This window comes from Apostichopus japonicus, chromosome 1, assembly GCF_037975245.1.
Source record: "Apostichopus japonicus isolate 1M-3 chromosome 1, ASM3797524v1, whole genome shotgun sequence".
In the NCBI taxonomy this organism is placed as follows: domain Eukaryota; kingdom Metazoa; phylum Echinodermata; class Holothuroidea; order Aspidochirotida; family Stichopodidae; genus Apostichopus; species Apostichopus japonicus.
This window is the reverse complement of record NC_092561.1, coordinates 8,409,960-8,430,977: the sequence shown is the minus strand read 5'-3', so window position 1 is coordinate 8,430,977 and position 21,018 is coordinate 8,409,960. Positions and strand designations below refer to the sequence as shown.

At 36.3% G+C, this 21,018-nt stretch overlaps 1 protein-coding gene across 1 annotated transcript; it reads right to left on the bottom strand.

Moving 5' to 3' along the window:
* Positions 1 to 18,791: 18,791 nt before the first annotated feature.
* Positions 18,792 to 19,412, bottom strand: LOC139971890 (achaete-scute homolog 1-like). The gene has a single exon (XM_071978714.1). It carries the CDS (start codon positions 19,410 to 19,412, stop codon positions 18,792 to 18,794), a length of 621 nt encoding a protein of 206 aa, XP_071834815.1.
* Between the last annotated feature and the right edge of the window lie 1,606 nt (positions 19,413 to 21,018).

Sequence of the window (21,018 nt, the reverse complement as noted above, 5' to 3'; positions counted from 1 at the left end):
TATTGTGGCCCATATACATCCCCCCCCCCCCGGCCCGAAAAAATAGTATGCATATTTCACGTGTTACCTTGCCAAAAGGATCTTCGGGGCCACCTTAGAGTTTTGAAAACCTAGTGGGCTGCAGAAACTCTGTCCTATGATAGGGTCGCTGTGTTCCACGGTAAGCACTGTACCTACCTGTGATCTAATGCTACGAACCACACCGTTACCTTTCATTTTATTTAAAAAAATTCATATTATTGTACCAATTTAATTTTTTTAATAAATTTTTCGCCATCAAAATTAACAGGAACATTCGGGTTTTTATCACATTTGTATTTATCCTGTTGTTTTCAAATGCTATTAAATGAAATTAACATTTTTCGTAAATTCATATTAATATTACAAACCATATAATGTCTTCAATGATCTCTATATGTGTCGACACACAGTTCGCTTTTCATGTTTGAGAATGGCATCGTTTTGCTTCCTTCAGTCCATGCTTCTGAAAAATTTCCCCCCACCCCCCAAAAAAATGAGCATCCATCAAAACTGGCATAAACATTTATTCCAACCCTAAATTTTCATTTTCATTCATTACCGTCTTATTAATTATTAATTATGAATTACAGTACATTAATTGTAATCCATGTGACTTCATTTAACTTTTGTGATCAAAAAATGAAAGCCTAACGAACCACAGGGATGGAGTGTAAATGAATAAGGGAGTACTAAACGATCGGGAGAATGTGGAGGAGGGTGAGGGCTGGGGGGGGGGGGGGGTCGGGGCAGAGGGGGAGAGTGGGCTGGTGGTACGGGACTAGCAATGTTAACTATAGATGAGGACAGAACAAGTTAGTTCCAAATTATTTTTAACTGCATGAGTTAATGAAGTGAAGTTTTTTCGATGATGAAGTTATAGACGCGGAAGCCAAAAACAAAGATAAACTCGAACTGATTACATAGGTAGCATTGTGGGATCCCAAGCTAGGTAATTAGTCTAGTAGAATATTGTTATTCACCCGCTTATAACAAGACAGGTGTTTTATTCTCTCCCTCTCTCTCTCTTTTGTCTTATTTTGAGCAAGACAGTTGAAGCTTGTCAAATCGCTTGCACATTTTTTTTCTTGTCCAATATAGAAATAATCGCGAATGATTTATGGTATTGTTCTTTCTTGAACCAGCCTCTCGGACAAAACTTACTCCCCCTAATTTTTGACTGCTTTTAGCAAATAAGAAGAAAACAGCGTCGGTTTAAAGTTCAAGAACCCCAAACCTTTGAACAAAGGTGATTATTTCTAGTCCCCAACTTTCCCACTCGGATCCCCTTTTTGTGTTAGTTTAGGCCGTTAGCATTGTGTGTAATTTTTTGTTGGAAATGCTTATCAAAGCGAGACGAGTTCAAGTGCTAAAACGAACCGAGGTACTCGGTAGGATGGGTTACTCAAACACCGGTGGAATGTTGTCTTTGCTGGGTTATATATTTATAAACATATATGTGTATATTTGTCGAGCAATAAACTTAATTTTACAATGGTCAGACTATAGTTGGAGGGCGGGGTGGGTTAGCTGAGGGTTGTGGGGGTGGACAGAGAGGGGTGGGAAAGGTACGTGAAAGTCATGACCGCTGAAACTGTTTAGAAGTTTAAAAAAAAACAAAGGAAATTAAACAATAGCAATACATGAATGAGGAGAACAATAAGAAAAGGAAAAGTACGAAGAACAACGCATTAGAACAGGAACAGGAACGAGAATGAAATTGAGAACAACAGGAACAGTCACAGAAATGAGAATAGTAGGAATAACAATAGGGAAATCAATATGAATAACAATAGGAAATAACAAAAGGAGAACAACAGGAACAGGAACAGAATTGAGAATAATATATGAACAACAAAGAGGGAAATCGGTAGGTAGAACGATAGGGAAAGAACAATAGGAAAATAACAATAGGAAGAACAAGAACAGATACAGGGATGAAGAAAGGAACCAGATGAACAACAATAACAGGATCGAGAACAATAGAAAAAATAACACGGTAGTAAGAACAATAGCCTAGGAAATTAGGAATGAACAAGAACATGGATAGAAACATGAATGAGATGAAGAACAACATGCAGTACTAAGAGCAAGAGAAATTGATTTGAAAGACGACCCTCACCCCACCCCACCCCTCCACACACACACACACACATACACACACAACCTCTTAACAAGTGAAGAAACACAGGGATGTAGGGAGGTCGATAAGTAGGATATTTTTCATTGAACAAAAAAGAGGAAACAAAATAAAGAAAATTCAATACAACAAAGGAAAGAAACAAAAGAAATTCCAGCCACATTGTTATGAAACTTACAGTAATAACATGAACAATTACACCTCATCAGAACAAAGCAGATGGGACGAGTGGTTGGGGGTAGGGAGAGGTGGGGTGGGGTGGGGGTTGTTAATAATTCCCAAATCAACATAAATCAACAACAAAAGACTAATCCGGAAATGAGTAAGTCTGAATCAGCGTAGAACAATAATTGTGGCTAGAATGCAGGGATTCAATTCTCTGACTTCAGAATCTTAAAGTCGTGTCCTGCTTTCATTCTTTTCATTCTATTTGTTCTTTCTTTTAAATTGGAGACAATCCCACTGGCCTTGCCTCCGAGTTCTAGAATGATATTTACAACAAAAGTTGTTTCAAATAACTTTACTAACGAACTTAAAAAGATATATAAAATGTTTTATACATTAAGAAGAAATTCCCACATGTGCTCAAACAACTGAGGTTTTCAACCCTTACTGTAATGGAGATCCTTATACAACATATGTGTCTGTGTTGTGGTGGGTCGAAGTGGGCTGTGAGTGGGATGGTATGGTATGGTATGGTATAATATAGTATGGAGGTGTTGCGGTGGCACTCGGAAGCCACATGTGTATCATTTACATACCCTTTAGCCGTCATCCCCTTACTGGCCAAGTTCCATTGAAAAGCAAACATATCCAGAAAGCGACTGAAAAGTGTCAGAAATCATGACATAGTTTCTGATAACAAAGAAAATCCATCATAATTTACTGTCAATCTATGTAATACACAAAACATAAAGACGCTTGAGCACACATGCGTACTTAAGACAGCAAAGTCAAAAGAAACTCTGTCGCGTTTATACATGGTGGTTCTATGTAAGCTGTAATGGTAATGCTACCATATATGAAGGCTACTCAAATACTGTCTCGCCAAAATTAATCTTGCTAAAATGTTTTAGGTACTTTAGAACCTATGTAGTATACCAACACAAGTTCACGATCAATGTATCACTTGTTTGTATGTGTGCATGCACTGAATTAAAACAGCATTAACAAAACAATTTTGAAAATTAAGTCAATAATTCAAAAACAAATTTGGGGATTAATTTCTGGAATGAACAAGTAACTAAATAGGGTCTCATGGTATATTGTTCTATTGTTCAGTTCATTTAATCTCACTTAACTCCCCTGTCCTCTACTCCTACGTCCCGACCCCAACACTAGCGCATTATCAAACCGTCATTAACCTATATCAGCACCTTATAACAAACACTGTACGATAAATAATGAAAACTGCAATGAGATTGTAACCAAATTTTTATCAATTTTACCCCACCCAACCCCACCCCTAAATCAACCCCCACCCCATATCTCCCTATCCATTTATTTCAATAGTGCATCCTCTAAGTGTATCTTCATATATTAACCAAATTGAACTACAGAAATACATCATATCTGAAATATTTTCTAGCATAAATGTTTTGGGAGAAATCGTATAAATTAAAAAAAAAACGACTTTTCGAAGCTTTATAATAAATTATTGTTTACAAACCTCTGAACATCTGCTCTGGTTGTTGATTTCATTTTGTAGTTGATTATTAATCTTCGTATTCTAGATTGCACCTCGGTTTTTTTTTTGTATTGCTTGATTAATTCGTCATATGTCAATAAAACCTCGTATTGACCTAGCTGTAAAATCTTTCGCTTCTGAGTTTTTATTGTGCTATATTTTTGGGGTGATAAGAAATTCCTCAAATTGACATAAAACAATGTTTAAATATATCTCGTTCTGCATCATGCATATGGTTTGAACACCCATGTTAGCTACTGGGAACTCAGGTCATTAGCTGATCACCGCATGAGGTTAAATCATATAAACGGGGTGAGAAAAAAATCCGGACAAGATTGTTTACAGATGATTTATATTAATATGCACATTTTTCTCCGAGCGACAAAACGTTGACAATCGTTTTATTCTTTCGGTTTATTGACAATTTATATATATAAAGTGATTTTTTTTTTGGTGTGTTTGTGTGTTCTTTTGCTTCAGGAATCTGAGCGTCCGTGTCAATTTTTTTGTCAAAAGGAAAAAACAAAAAAAGTGATAGTGGAAGCTAATCAACAAAATAGAACCATATTCCACTATTATATATATATATATATCCATACTGGAAATAAATAGAACATCAATTTAACGTGATGTTACTAAATAGAAACAACACACCCATATTACTGTGTGCAACAACAGGCAACTTCATCTTTTTTCAGTTCATTTACAATTTCATTGTAACTATCGACACAATTACAGTGGGTAATATAGTATAATATATTAATATAGTGGGTATCATAGTGGGTAATACAGTACAATATATTAATATAGTGGGTAATATAGTGGGTAATATAGTATAATGTATTAATATAGTGGGTATTATAGTGGGTGATTACCAATGAAGTAGAAAGTGAAGTAGAACAAACGGCGTTTCTGTTGACTTATTTTCAATAATTGGAATCACAATTTGAACTATACACTTGATAATTACTTGGTATAAACTCGAGTATTCATTGCTGGCGTAAAAGGGCGACTTGGGTGGGGGGGGGGGGGAGTCGAGAGCAAGATCGGATCCAGGGGACAATCATCTCACCGGGCCCTTCGTTTTGAATATTCCCTTGTCCTTACATATATTATGGAATTGAGTGTATACAATATTCTTAACCCCCACATTCCCTATATATATTGGCCCGGGCCGGGCTGTCTCCCCCTCCCCCCCCCCTGGCATCAGACCTGTCTGTGGTTACTTGAAAAATGGAATTATTGAGCCATGTCTTCATTACATTACGTACGCCATCGCTGCAATGATGTGAAGTATATCCACATGATGGGGATCAATACCTATATACCTACAGAGGCACAACGTCCATAGCCTATACCACCGGAATAGTTTCGATCCACCGAACACCTGATGGGTGTATAACTGTCTTCCATTTATCTCTTAACCCCTCTCTTCCCCGCGTGTACCCTGCACGTTTTGTATAACCATCCATCTAATTACAGAGGTGCCGCCCACCAGATTACCAATTACATCAGATACCTTTCATTGGCGAAGAAAACACGAAAAAAGAGATAAAAAACGCGCAAGCGATACTAGAGTTGACCCATCTCTGATATTCTGCCTCGTTACATTTACGAAATCAACTCATACGGTATCGCTGTTCGTCACCTCATTGGTACGTATAAGCAGCAAGAACCATGCGTTATACTAACCTACCAAATTCTGCATTAGTCTTTAACATGTACAAATTTACACTTTCGCCCCCAAAAATACGAAAAAAAGAAGGAGTGTGCTACAAATTTAAAGAGTGTATAAGAGAGGGTTATGTTGGACAAAGAATGAGGTAAGTTCATATATACACATCGTATATAATTATGAAATACCAAATAATATATTCCTTACGATCAACAATATTTTCCCATAATTTTTGTCATCTTTCTATCGGAATTCACCGTTAAGAGAAGATGGGCTTTTTTTTTTTAGCGTCCCGTTTAATTATTGAGAAAAGCATTTGCTTTGCACTTCAAAATTAGCAGCCACCTGTGTAAATCCCACGCTCTCTGTGAAAGTCATTATATATATATTTATATATATATATATGTCTGATAAAAGTCATCGATATGATTTTTTTTTCAAGTTTTTTTTCCCTGTCAAATAACAAACGAAAAAAAAAAATGAAATATGGGCGTATATATAGATGGCCTTTCTCTCAAATCTATCATAAAGTGGTTTTAGTTATTCTGTGGATGATATAGAAATACACCTGCTGAAATTTTGTTTACATTAAAAGGAAAAGGAGAACAAAACTGCGTTACATATAGTGGTTAATACACCAGTGATCCATATACAAATTATTGACGAATAAATCTGGATAGGATAAAAAAAATAAGAAAAAGAGAGATAAATATGACTCTGGTTTCTCAAACAGAGAGTGTAAATTTGTTTAAGGATATCGACAATGGCTAATATGTCATCATGAACTTGAGATGGGGGTGTTTCCGTTCATCTTAGGGGGAAAACAGCTGCATGACTGTACGCATGCGCATACATATGAGTACGGTACAATCAAGCTGTGGCATTCATAACAGTAATAATAATAATGTGTACACTTGGTATTGCGCCGGTATCCGTCCGAAGACGCTCATGGCGCAGTGCCTATAACCAACCGTCTATGATCATTCCATAACCGTTCTCAAGTCACTGTAGACTATACACGATGAGCTGCCACAAAGGGCGCTAAATCGTATTTACCGATCAGACACACATATTCCCCCACTTCATACTTGTATGCTGAGCACCAAGCAAGATGGCAGTAGGTCCCATTTATAAAGTCTTTGGTATGACTCGGCCCGGAGTCGAGCCCCGAACCTTCCGGCTGATAAGCGGATGCTCTAACCACTAGGCTAACCAGTCGGTATTATCGGACTCTGGTATCATCTATATCACTATGGTATCATCGGACTCTGGTGCATAGGTATGACGTTGTCGTATTCGGGCGTTTGGGTATGTTACCATCGGGAAATGTCACGAGTGCGGCACCATCGGAATGTGCCGAGTGTGGTTATACCGTCAGATTGTGGCTAGTGCAGTGGCACCGTCATTTTCGGCGCCCGTAAAAATAGGTGCTTTTTTTTGCATGTGACTTGCCTTGCCCAGAGGAACCAAAACATGATATAGCCATAACGTCACTGCGTACCCAAAACAGATCCCATATACAGAGAAACCAAACTATTGCGAAGCAACATTGCCACGTCCCCATCCGTACCCACACCATCCAATCAACCGGATTATACAGACAACCGTATAAGGCTTGACTCCCTATAATGGATGTATTTATGCCATAAAGGAATTAAGGGACATTCAAACGATGTTCTAACATACGGCGTGTCATGAATTGGAACAGAAAACTATAAACTGGATATGTAGGACAAATGTTATCTCCTCCCTTATGACGTCACTTTGCGCATGTGCAGCTGAAAATTATGCAAACACCCACTTTTCATTTTCGTTTCAATTCATATTATTCATTCATTAAGGTCATCAGTATTGACCTCTCATATTTAAATATGCTAAAAGTTGCTAGAAGTAACCACAAGTATATGGCTGTTAGCTCTGGTCCTCACAATTATTCTCGGAAACTTGTTAGTTGCTAGGATACGCAATGAAATGTCTCCGTTTTTGGATAACTTAATTTTAGAGTGCACGGTAGAGCGTATACTCGATTCAAATTTCAGCATTAGTGCATGGCCGTTATCAGACTTTCTAGCATATTTGAGCGGGGAGGGGAGGGAGGGGTGGGAGGGCAATACCAACTACCTTCCATGTTTGTTCGTTTGTTTATATTTTTGTGTGTTTATGTTTGTTTGTATCGTGTTTATGTTTTTTTTTATGTTTATTATGTTTATGGTGGGAACTAAGACAGGTCCCTCTGATAGCAATCTTTATGATATTTCCATCCATCTTTCAGACAGCTTGGTTTACCATAAACGTCTCGTGACGTCTCATAAGAGAGGGCGTTTAACCCTTTTCGGTCAAGCAGCCGCTTATCTTTCTACGTGCGTGGTTTCGTTTTGTGGTTTTTATTTTTCAATTTCCATATAATTTCCCAAGATTTAAGTTGAAAATTGTTTGACTATTTTGGTAAGTTTAACAAACTCATTTTTTTAAGAGGCAATAGAATACATTTTCAAACTGTAGTGTGAGCTTGATGTTTACTCATTGATAAACATTGAACATAAATATAGTTCAAAAGTTGCAAAAATATCACCATTCAGTTTGCTACTTATAAATCACCCTTAATCGTATCAAAATTTGTGGGAAGGGATACCTCCTTCCCATAGACCACTGTGACTCCATCCCCTGGCCACGACATGCGATACAGGAGGGTCGCCAGGGTGATGAAGTTGAAAATTGGGGTCACCAAGCAACCAAAGTTTGAATACCCGGGGTTATAGGTCATCATAGCATGATGCAAACAGCTAGCATTATTCTTGAATGTGCAATAATTTCCCCAATTAATGTATTCGGACCCTCAGACAATCAAGCTACCATTTATTACACCTCTCCGTGTGGAGAAGCTTCATACATACGAAAAAAAACACACATACATTTTGGACGAAAATTGGTTAATTTCTGTGAAAAAATTGGACAAAATATTGAAGTGAGGTCTTGTTTAACTATTTCTTAAAGGCTACGTTTGACTATCCGAAACTACTCCGAATAGTACAAGAAGTTACATGACCAATGAAGTTTGGGAGTAGCGATGTAACCCGGCAAATCTTAGTTCGTGATGGGTTTCTTTAACAGAATTTTCAAGAATGAGTCACAGCAGGGTGTGCTGCTGGGCGTGGTTCTGAACTACGTCACGTGACCCCCACGTGATGCATATCGTTCACCGTGCCTCCCCAACCCCTTCCCAACCAACCGTTTACAGTACCCTTTATCTCATTTCATTCCATTCCTCACACCTTCCGCCGTTCACCCCTGTCTACACATTCTCACTTATCCCCAACCCTCCCCAATTTATTTTACTTAGTGTCTTAAAACAAAACCAAAATTCTGCACCGATTAACTATCGATTGTATTGTACAAAATGTGTCGAATTAAACGAAGGTGACCTGCCACCTGCGTGATAAAATTGATTGGTTATTTAATGATATATGTGTGGGGTGGGGTGGGGTGGGAGTGGAGGGATGGACCCCTCTTACTGCAGAACAAGCCTTTCTACGTGTATAGAACTTGTTATATCATTGTTCCGTCTCCAGCCAGCATTCCCATAGGCATTGTGTACTTCCCTTATGCACCCACCTGAGGAAGTGTTTTATCCCAACCCACCCACGCCGCCCACTCCCCCTCCCTCGCCCCTCTCGTTCCTCTCTCCAACCCAAATATTGGCATTGTCCAGTTTAGCAATTTCATCATCTGAAAACCACTCAATCTAAAAGATGGTTAACTTCCAATAGCTTCATTTTCAAGTAAACCTTGATGTAAATATTAAATAAAATGAAAAGAAAATAAAGGATGGAAAAACATCCGAAAGAAACAAAAGAACACAAACAAAAGATTTGGTTAACTTTGCAATGTTTTCTTTGAAGCATTAAGAAAGTTGTAAACTTTCTATCTTTATGTACAAAAACTTGACAATAAAATCAAGAATAAAAAGCACAAACCAAACCTAGGTTCGTAGTGGTTAGTAATGTTAACTACCCGAGGCACAAAAGGGTTTGTAAGGCATTTCTTACATGCTGAAAACAGATCAAATGAATAAATGGATGTACACATCCTAGGTTCGTCAATATTCAATTCTTTGTTCATTATTAGTATCCTCCCTACTACACTCTTAATATTTCAATATCGTATTTCAATACATTTTATGTTTTATCGTATCTGTTCTTCATGGTATAACTTTAAATGTACATTCAAAAATAAACCCTACCCTGCCCCCCACTCGCATTGAAGAAGGTAAAAAAGGAAAAAAAAATATTTTAATTTTTTTCATTAGTTTGGACGATAAGTATAGGGATATGTCAGGCAGAGGGAAAAAAGCTCAATGAATGGGGGGGGGGGGGGGGGGTGTTAGGCTGGAAGGCAGTATGAGATTAAATGACCAAAATAGATTTCTATAGATTTCAATAGTAAACATAGACAAGGCCTAGTACGGAAAGTCACCATTCACTTTTGCATAAAATAAAGCATTCACATTCTAACATGGAACGCCAACGGAGACAAAAAGTCAAGACGGTTACCGTGAAGTCTTAAAGATGACAGTTTTATTAGACAATTGCGTTTGAAGCCCATCATCATACACGTGTCGTGTACAGAAACAAACATGTGTATCTGTTTAGATGAGCGACATATCACGCTACGATATGACAACATGTAAAGATATAAAATTTGAACTGTTGTGGGCTCAACATCGTCACTCTGTCCCTAGTTATGTTTTCTATTTTTTATTATTATTCTAAGGTAATCAAATTTTTTTCTGAGCTAGTGGGTAAAGAACTATATCCCTGATAGCAATTTTCAATCGTAACGATATGACTTTTTTTGGTTATTGTTGTAATCATTGGTGAATTTTTATCAATGTATCTGGCAACAGGGATAATGAGTGACGTCATCGTGACGGTTTCTTTGCTTTTCTTGATAATGTACAAGTTATTGATAACAAAAATGATGACGTCATGATTTCATAGTACATTCGACAGTTAATAAAAGAAGATAGATTTACACAGAATATGTGCCATGATGACATTAAAGACCACCCACCATGTACCATTCCCTGGACTAGAGAGAAATTTTTCCTTTTTGTAAAAGTAAATCACACCCAAACAACCATAGCTCAGTAGAGTTATGATTCATCTATTGAGCAATTGAGTTTTCATCTTTATGTTCACATTGTCTGTTACTGGAATATTTCTTAAATATTTTCTTATAGAACGCCCTCTACTTGTTTCGTCATACCATAGGAAGATAAAATATGCAAGAAATCATAGACCTATATGATATGAATAAATGATCATTTGATTGCATTGATGGTTGTTCCTATCAAACATTATATGTTTAAAAAAAAACAATGGAAATATCTAAGCGATTATCAAATCAAAGTTTTACAAGGAATGGTAATTTGAATAAATGCATAATTTAATTAATGTATATGCATATTCAATAGTGTAAGTACGCATGTCCGAGTTATCTATAGACGTGTCTGGTTTAATAGTTTAAAATTTCTCCGATAAATATTTGATTTGCAAATTCATAAATTCTTTTTTTTGGGGGGGGGCGCGTTAAGTGTCGACAGTGGGGGAAGGGGTGATACATTTGAAGAAAAGTGACGGTTCACACGGGATCACGTGAACTTAGCCAAAAGACCGAGTGAGTGAGTGCGTGTGTATGGTGTGTTGTGGTGGCATGAGGATTGCGGATGTTACAAAACTTGATAGCAGCACAAAACAAAACTCCTTAAAGAATGAAATTATCTTTTCAAGCATTCATTAAAATGATTGAATCATATAACTTAATATTTACGAATAAATGCAATTCCCCCTCCTAATATGCTACATAAAAACCAAAGCTAGAAGGTAAGAAAATAATTATAGAGAAAAACATCCTAAATTTTGTTTTGATAAACTTTCCTTTTTTCCTTCTTAACGTTTTTTCGTATTCTTAAAGATTGTATCTAATTTTTTGTTAAATAAGCTAATTTACATCTGCGTCACATGTGCATATTCATAAGTCTATGTAAATAAGGCGGAAAGGCTATCGCTAAGTCTACGTGATTTTGCAAGATAAAGAGAACTAAGACAAAAACCAATATATTTCGTATATATTTATAAATTGTACAATAATAAAAAATAATAATAATAAAGCAAAAAATATGTTCTGTGTCAAAAATGATTACATTCAAGTTGAAATGGCCTTCTCTTGTTGTTTCTTAAAAGTTAAAGGAGCATTCAAAAAATTTATTCGCAATGTAAAAATGGCATTTATGTTAGTTCCCCCTCTTTATTTGTCTCGCATTGTATGAAATAATGAAATTTATTAACCATATTTCAAGTTAACCAGGTCTGTTATTTCCATCGTTTTTTCTGGGAGAATCATTGGCGTTTCAAGCATATTTTTGGTTTTTAATATATTGTATGATTACATAATTATGTTGTGCCTACACAATCGTATACCATTCTATGTAGTGTTAAATCTCGTGTAGGTATTTAGTAATTGAAAATTTCCATTCCTCCCCCCCCCCCCGAAATTTCTCCACCACTGGAATATTATGATGCGGTATTTTCTTTTTATAATTACCAACATTGATATATTTCAACTGTTAAGTATATTATTCAAGACCAATTCTAACCGTTTTTTCAAAATGATAATCTGACGGAATGCTTGCCTTAAAATATGTAAAATATAATGTTTCTGGAAAAGATATATTACAATTAGAAAAAAACAAAACAAAAACGAAACAAAGAACAAAGGAAAAAATTCGATGAAAATTGAGTTGAATGGGACAAACAAACAAACAAAAAGAAAGAAGGATTGTATTTCCAAAAATAAGAGACTTTTGTTAAGATTGTCATACATTTATTATCTATATAAATTTTGCAACGTTTATCTCCACTTCTTTTCGATTTTGATCGGTATAACTATTCTCGCGCGAAATGAACAAAGGGAGTTGTTACCCCCGTTTCTTTTTTGCGCCTATATAGTCGAGATCATTGTGTTTGCGACGGGGCTTCGTAGATCCCACTTCGCGCCGGTATTACCGCCTTTTTCTTTTCCCCCTTCTTGTTTTGCCTCTTGTCTAGTTTCTCGTCCGCCTTCCAAAGAAACTGGTGTCTTTGTCTACCTCCTGCAAGTACCGCACAAAACACTCTCCTGACAGCACCACCCATCATTGAAAGACGATTGTTGATTGGCCCACGCCGACGACGACACTTTTGTTTCTGACAGTGGTTTCCATTGGTCCGTGTAATAAAACATCGGCGCTGAAAAAACGCCCCGGTCTGTGCAAAGAAGACAACAGATAAACAAAGACGTTTTTAACCACACGAGCAGACAACGAATAAAGTTTTTCAAGATTTTACCTTTCTGATGGCTAGAGTATAACATCGCCTAGACCAAGACTGGACTTTAACCGTTGTCTTAGAGCTCAACAAACCGCAATATTAAACAAAGAAAGGAAGAAAGAGTAAATACTTATATACGTTACTTACATATCTTGCTTTTATAAGAAATAAATTTTGTAAAAAAATTAAAAATTTTCGTCTTTAAAATGATTGAGAAACTATTTCCAGCAGTGACATGGCACGGTGTAAAGGAATTTCAATTTTTCAGTTTTAATGAGTTTCTTTTTTCATTGTGAGAAAAAAAATAAGAAAAGTTGTAATGTAGTAAATTGAAGTTCTTAATGAATTGTTAAAATTAATTAAATCTTGCCAATGCTTGTGCAACTTGTCTTAAACTCGTTAAAAAAAATATATATAACTTTACATACGTAATACAATTTTTGTTAGCCTTGGGGGAATCACCTTATATGCTACGGTATATTTTTTATTATAGAATACAGAAAAATTTAGGGCTTTTATTTTGCATTTCTTGCGGAAGAATGTTATCTCCTTTCCAGACATAAAGGGAGAGGTTAACTGCATATCTAAAAACTAATTTCCCAGAAAATATTATCTTTTAACTTTAATTTGATTAAGGTTAAAATAATCCGCATTTTTCCATCTCATCATTTCTGATTAATTGCAAATATAAAATGTTTCTTTGATCACATGTCAAATTAACTTAGGCGAAATGTACTTAACATATGTGCTCTGTTATAAAATTAAAAAAAAAAGTTTGTGATAATAAGGTAGGCGGGATTTAAGTTATGTCGGTACTTTGAGGACTGGCTTTATAGAGACTACAATTTAAACTGATTGTGACGTCAGAGAATTTGAAATATATCAGGATTGATCGGCATTAAGATTTAAATTGTATCTACACGTTTCACAGTCAGGTATCGTACACAGCTGGTATAATGAATAATGGTTTTCAAACCCGGTGGCAAAATATCGAAATTCAATTAAACAAAATCATCAATAAAAACAACAAACAAAGATATAAAACGGACTAACATGAAGGTATAGTTTTCAGCAGTTTTGAGGCGTTTAGTTTCTTTAATTTCAACACTGAGAGTATTCTTTCACAAAATTGTTCTTCATTTTCGAATGAGTCGCGGTTACTGTTACCATGTCACTATCTCCGCGAGCCCTACGTGCACGCCCTTCCCCCACCCACCACCACACCTGTCACCACGCGTCGCTACCCTCGGCATTGTGTCATGGCTGTTAATAACAGTTCATTGACAAGGTTGATTTGTTTTAAATTAAAAGTCAAAAACAAGAACAACAACAAACAGTTGAAAATACATTTACATAATATAAATACTAAATTATTAGTAAAGAAAAATTCTAAGGTATTGCGGCCTTAAACCATCACCGATTTTGAATCTCAAAATAAATTCCTAGCTAACTTCAACCCGGCCGGAGCTTGTTATACATTACACATCACTCTATCATTGTTCAACAAACGAGAAAATACCGGTATACGACGAAAACATTTTGACAATCAACCGGTATAGTAAACAGTGAAACAGGACACCATTAATCTGTACCATCTAGTGACAAGAATATGCAATAACCAAGAGGCAACATGCAATGTACAGTAAATTAACGTTAGCAGCGCCTATAGTCCAATCCGCGATTATTTCGAATACCCGGTTATAGTCAATTACGTGATTATCGGTTAATACTCCCCAAACCTTCTTCCACGTCCTTTATGCTAACGGTTCCCGGTAGTCGCTCTCATAATCACCACTCGACATAAAGTCTACGCTATAATCATAAAATACATACGATCTTTTGTGAACTCATAAACGAGACGTTTTTCTTTTCTTTTTTATTTATTGGTATATCCCATTGTAGCACGGGGGGGGGGGGGGGGATTTAGGATAACGAAACATGTTTACATATCGTGACCTTTCCGGCATATCTGACCATAATGAACTCTTCCAGTAATCCACACGACAACATATTAAGAATGGGTGATTGACCACACCATTTCATGGGTGTGTTTTTTTTTTTTTTGGGGGGGGGGGGGAGGGGTTGTTATTCCGAGAAGCAAGCTTGATTAATCGACTCAACTTCAAGAGTCATTCGGATAAACGACGATTAAACCTTCAACGCGTATCTTATCAACGATAACAATTTCTAACAGTAGAAACCGATAAATACCGTAAAATAGCTAGTATCACTATTGCATATAAACCACCTAAACCGTATTTAACCATATAGGCCTACCCCCCCCCCCCCACACACACGCACACACCAGTGTGCAGTACTGAACATCGACAAATAGACAGGGCACGTTGATAGTGTATACCGCAAAATCAACTGTATTTTAATTTTATCACACAATTTATACTAACACAAGAAATTTATGTTGGCTATAACGCTAGTCATATACCGTATATTCTTACATGAAGCCATAAGCTACTGTGTACGCCGATGTGCGGTTATAAATCAAAGAATTGTGTTGTTTTTTTATGTCCCCGTCAAAATTTCGGGGATATGTGAAATATAATTCTCATTCGAGACGCATATGCATATACACTAACACATACTACTAAATTTACAACGTATATGCTACCCAACGCGATCGTAACCTCCCCCTCCCCCCATCCCCCTCCTCGACTTATGCAATACGACTTTCCCATTCATAAAGTTTTTTATATTTTTTATTACAAACTTAAAAAGCACAGATGCGGTGAACCTCTATATACACACCCCACATGTTCCCATGATTTACTGCGGACCAGGTTTCAGAACAAAGAACAGATCCTAACTGGCTTTGTTTTTTATTTTCAAACAGTTTAACATGTTTTTTTTTTTTTTCGGAAATTAATTGCCCAACGTATTCTGTTTGAATACGATGATTTTTTTCTGCATCATAATTTCATAATCATATGCAGTCCATTAGTTTCATCGTTTAATGTTAATTTTTAATTATTACATTTTTTTAATTTGTTTGTTTTTGATTCCGAGTCTGTATGCGCTTGTAAACACGTGATTAATAGGCCTACTATTATTGAAACAAAAGTTGTCTGAACGACCAAGTAGTGTCACTGATTAGAATGAAATCAGTAATTAACCATTAATTGGTTGATTCTGACTAAAGACAAAAATATATAAGCTTCTATAACTTACTTAAAGTAATCTCAGTAATTTTTAGAACTATTTCGCCGAGGTCACGGTTTGTATCTGGTAAATTTGCTGAGAAAGCCCAATTACTTTAAACTTACACTTTATACCTGCTATTCCGTTTACTAATCAGGAAGAACAATAATGCATTGTGCACGCATATTTGGATTATTTTGAATTTTGGAATATATGCAAATAACGCAGGGAATTTTGTTAATGTCTGACAAGTGTCACTACAAAGCCTATACATGCATCCTAACACATTAACTATATAGGTTCAGACGAATTAGGCAATTCTAGACTCTTTGTGAAGTCAACTAAGTGGTAAGAAACATAAACCGCAATGTCATAAACCGCTAACTTGTAATATACATTTTTGGGTATACCGCGGTATATAGCTTACATCCTATTATTGTACCATCGGTATTTTGCACTTGGTTTTGTCTTATGCTTCATGCTGAACATTTACCTCCACCTCTACCCGGTTATAGACCCTTCCCCCCCCCCCCCCACTCCACTCTCCCACTCTCCACGTTCCATTTAGTTCTAAGCACCTGAAATGCCGCATATATAAATACAATACCTGTGGTAAAACCATTCCGTACACACAGGTTAAACAATAGAATTGATTAGTGAGCCCAAACGTCACAGCGGCTATACACTGATGACGACGTATAGGAATTACGTACCGATTCGGTAACCAAGATTCACTTTGAAAATAATTACAATTAAAACCGCGTTTTCCATTTAATTTTTGACATTTATCCTATACACAATATTAAACGCGTACGTGCGACTGATTTAATACAAAGTACCGTATATATTGTGCTTGTTTGGACCGGTACGAGTATATTAGTTTGAACTACCACAATGAGTATATGTGTAAATGGCATCGTATCAATAAAGTTTCAATCGGCTAATTCGCTACATGGGCTGGTTCTGGAAATAAGTTTAATCATTTTTCAAACAATAAAGAAATATGTTAAAGAAAGAGAAATATAAAAAGAACCACACTCGACTCATTAGTCTTCATCATTCATCACCCCCCCCCCCAAAAAAAAAATAATAATAATAATAATCAGAAAAGAACAATAAGGAAATTAGCCGGAAAATATATTTAGAAAAGAGACGATACGATCGTCTTCATTAAAAGGTGAAGACAGAACGGTGTCCCACCCCCCCTCCTCCCCCCTTTTCTCCTACCATCCCCTCTAAGATCAATCATATGAATTGGAACCGGACGATCAACACGTGTGCTATAATTTAAGCATAGGCCTGTATATAGAGCGGTACTAAATACACCACACTAACCGTCCGCGTCCGGTAAAAGAATTGGACTTTGTCAGCTGTGATTCGATTGTGATCAAAAGTCATAACTCCTATATGAATGATATAGCTATAGGTAGATTTTGTTTTTTCTTGGTTAGGAATTGACAATCTAAATAGAAATAGCTTTATTAATTAAAACAATACAGCTCCCATCTTTCGATTGTTAATCGTCGCTTTTACAACTATTGTTCTTTCTCACAATGGAATTACATTTTGCTATTAAACTGTAATTACATTTTCATTAAATATTTAACATTTAAAAAAATAAAATAAAAAAAAACGCGTTCACAATCACCTCTGCATTAAAAAAAAATAGTAAGCTGCTTTAAAATTCCATTCTCATAAATGCGTATTCTTATTGGAAAAAATTAATTTAATAAATTAATTAGATTAATAAAAATTACTTTAAAAAAATGGTCAACTCTCTTTAAGCTAATCTATGAATAAATTAGCATACATAAAATTTGTCATAATAACCGTCATATAAATTGTTACAAATATGGCGTCGTTTCTGTTTTATTAAGAATGGGTCGTATTTGTTGTTGTCAGTGTTGCATTCTATTAAATAACGTTTTTAGAATTTGAATTAATATATTTTAATTAGTGCGAATTGGTAGTGATATTTTGACATGTAGAAAAGAAATAGAAATTGGGACTACATTAAAAATGAGTTCAAAGAAAATCATTTTGCATAGGCCCATGGTAAATTGCATTTTGCAAGGTACATTTTTATTTGAGTTATTTTTATCCCCTTTTACATATATTCTCTCAATATTTTGCACATTTCAAAAGGATTATTTTCTAATTGCTCTATTGTTTTGGCAAAACATCCATTTAAATCAGTTTGTTCCTTCTTCTAGCCAACTTTACAAAACTTATTAGAAAAGCAGTACTCCCCCCCCCCCAAAAAAAAGGGAAATAAAAAAGGGAAAAAGGAGAAGGGGTAATTGGTCAAAGAAGACACCTAATACATTTTCCCCCCAAATTAATTTTAATGAGAAAGTTGTTAAATGAGTTTCAGTCAATTCTCAACATTTTCGTCGCCCAGACAAAGTTTTATATCGGTATGAATGACCATGAAAAAAGACAAAATTGGAAAAAAAAAATTTTACTTCTGATTAATTTCAAATAAAATCTGCGTTACGTCATGAGGATGAAGTACCTTTTTTTTTTATAGAATAACTTGTAACTGCGAAAACTTGAATTTATCAAAATCAACTCAAAAAGAGGGGGGGGGGGGGTGGGGTGGTTTAATGTCTGTATCCAATGTATATCTCGACTTGTCGAGTTAAGGAAAAGAAGAAAAAAAGAAGAGAAAAAAATCTTTTGCAACAAAATATATCAAAACTTGAATTAAATATTTATGATTCCTTACCTTTGTCTTTATGCCCTAACTAATCAGCAGTTGGCCAACAAAAACCACTCAGGAAAATTAGCCAGATCGGCCTCCTCCGGTGAGAGGGGTTCACTCGACGCAGAACCGATGGGGGACCGCACCGGTGACGACGAGGTGCTCGTGGCGCTCGGAGAGGGGGTCATCTGGCTACCGTGGCTGAAGACAGCGTTGACCGCATCGTTGTCGTCAAGAAGCTCCTGCAGATGCTTAATATAGTCCACTGCAGATCTCAAAGTTTCAACTTTACTCATTTTCTTGTTTTTGACACCGTCCGGTAGCTGGTTCCGTAAACTAGCGAAACCGAGATTAACTAACTTCACCCGATTCCGTTCTCGCTCGTTTCGACGGGCTACGGCTGCCGGGGCCGGCGGAGGGAGGTACCCACCTAACTGTCCAAAGTGGGACCGTCTTTTCACTCTCATGTAGGTGGTCCCGGACAATTTCCTACTACCGTTAACTTCCTTGAGACGCTTAGCGACTACTACTTGCGGCGACGTCGATTTCGTCACACTGCCGTCATGTAGGCTTGTCACAATCGAATTACCATTTCCGCAAGGTTTAAAAGCACTAAATGAAAATGGCTGATTTTGTAACATAGACGTATGTAGGATATGAGTAGTCATGGTTGAAAATAATTTCCTTTTTTCGCTTTCTCCTCCAAAGAATAATAATAATAATATTAATAATAAGCACTCCCCAAATAAATCAGTGGTGAAATGGAGAAATTAAGTCCCAAAAGTTTTGTAACTTTTGGAGAAGTGTCTTCTGTATAGTCCTATACTGTTGTCCGCAGTAGAATAAAGTTGCTATCAAAAATATGCATTGACGAAAAATTGCATTTGACGTAAAGAAGCGTAAAATGCACACACACACACACTGACAAAGGCGAAAATCGATGTTAAGACCGAACCCAAAAAAAACACAATTCCGGAGAAAACTTTTTAAATTTGTTGTTCGAGTCTTTAGAAATTAATTTGCTACCTATCCTCAAGTTGTTCCTTTCTTAACTTTCCAGATCCTTTTGTTCTTATGTAGAGCTGTAGAAATATGTGTCATCCAGAAATCCAACAAAACTCGCAGGCCGTCAAAATCTCTCTATACTATCTTTGACTCTCTCTCTCTATCTATCTATCTCTCTCCGTCAAACTGGTTGGTCCATCGATAACCTTTCAACTTTACTTAAACTATAAATATTTCGCAAGTGAATCGATCATATGCCCCAAAAAAAAAATTATTAAAAATAATAATAATAATAATGATAATGTTGTTATGGTCACAGGTCGTGTCCAACCACTTTATACGGTCTTCCTTATAAACCAAAATATTTTTGCTCTGCGTTCAAGAAGAGAAAATCGCCTTTCGTTTTTTTCTTCTTTCACGACAAATATATATGTATAGTCCCAGACAAATTTAGCATCTAGACTATATACAACTCTTATTCTTATGCTCCTTCTCTCTGTTTTTTCTCCACCCACTTAAGGCTAAGAAGAAGAAGGAAAAAAAATCAATTTGGTTAAAAACTAGAGAAAGAACGTGTGAATCGGTTCATGGGACCAGCTTAAACTGTACACGCTATACTCGGCACTCTATTCACTCAATCCACGCGGTAGACGTAAATATGAATAGAAAATTTTTTCCTGCCCCGAGGGTCCTCATGCACGCGACAAACCTTTTACTGAAGTGTGCCCAAATTTGCATAACAAAGACACGTTCTATTCATTGGCTACTCTGCGTTGGTAGTACTATGTTTACCCTTCACTGTATACATGGTTCATTGAAGACCGACTCTATTCAAAATCCCTTCTTTGGTGGCTCCTATTTTTTTATTTTTTTTTTGGCAGCTCAAAAACAAGCTTACATAGGCGCGTGCCAACCTGTTGTGTACACGCGTATACTAAATAAAAAAAAATATAACGGCAGGGTAATAGTAAAAAAAAAAAGATAAAAAAAAGGAAAGACCCTGTGGATCAAAGTGTGGTTTACCTATAGCCTATTTACTGTATTTGATAACGTTAAAGTTAAAGAGCACATGTAGCCCTAGATAGGAAAGAAATAGCAGAACCGGTACTCTCTATATCTAAATATACCACGACCGTATAGACCAAAGGGGATTACCGTCTTATTAAATCGCTCATATAGCCTTGAAATGCATAAAATCAACAGATGTCATTGATGCGCATAGTTATACACTCATATATACAGTATAACAGTTCAGTGAGTTGAGTGACT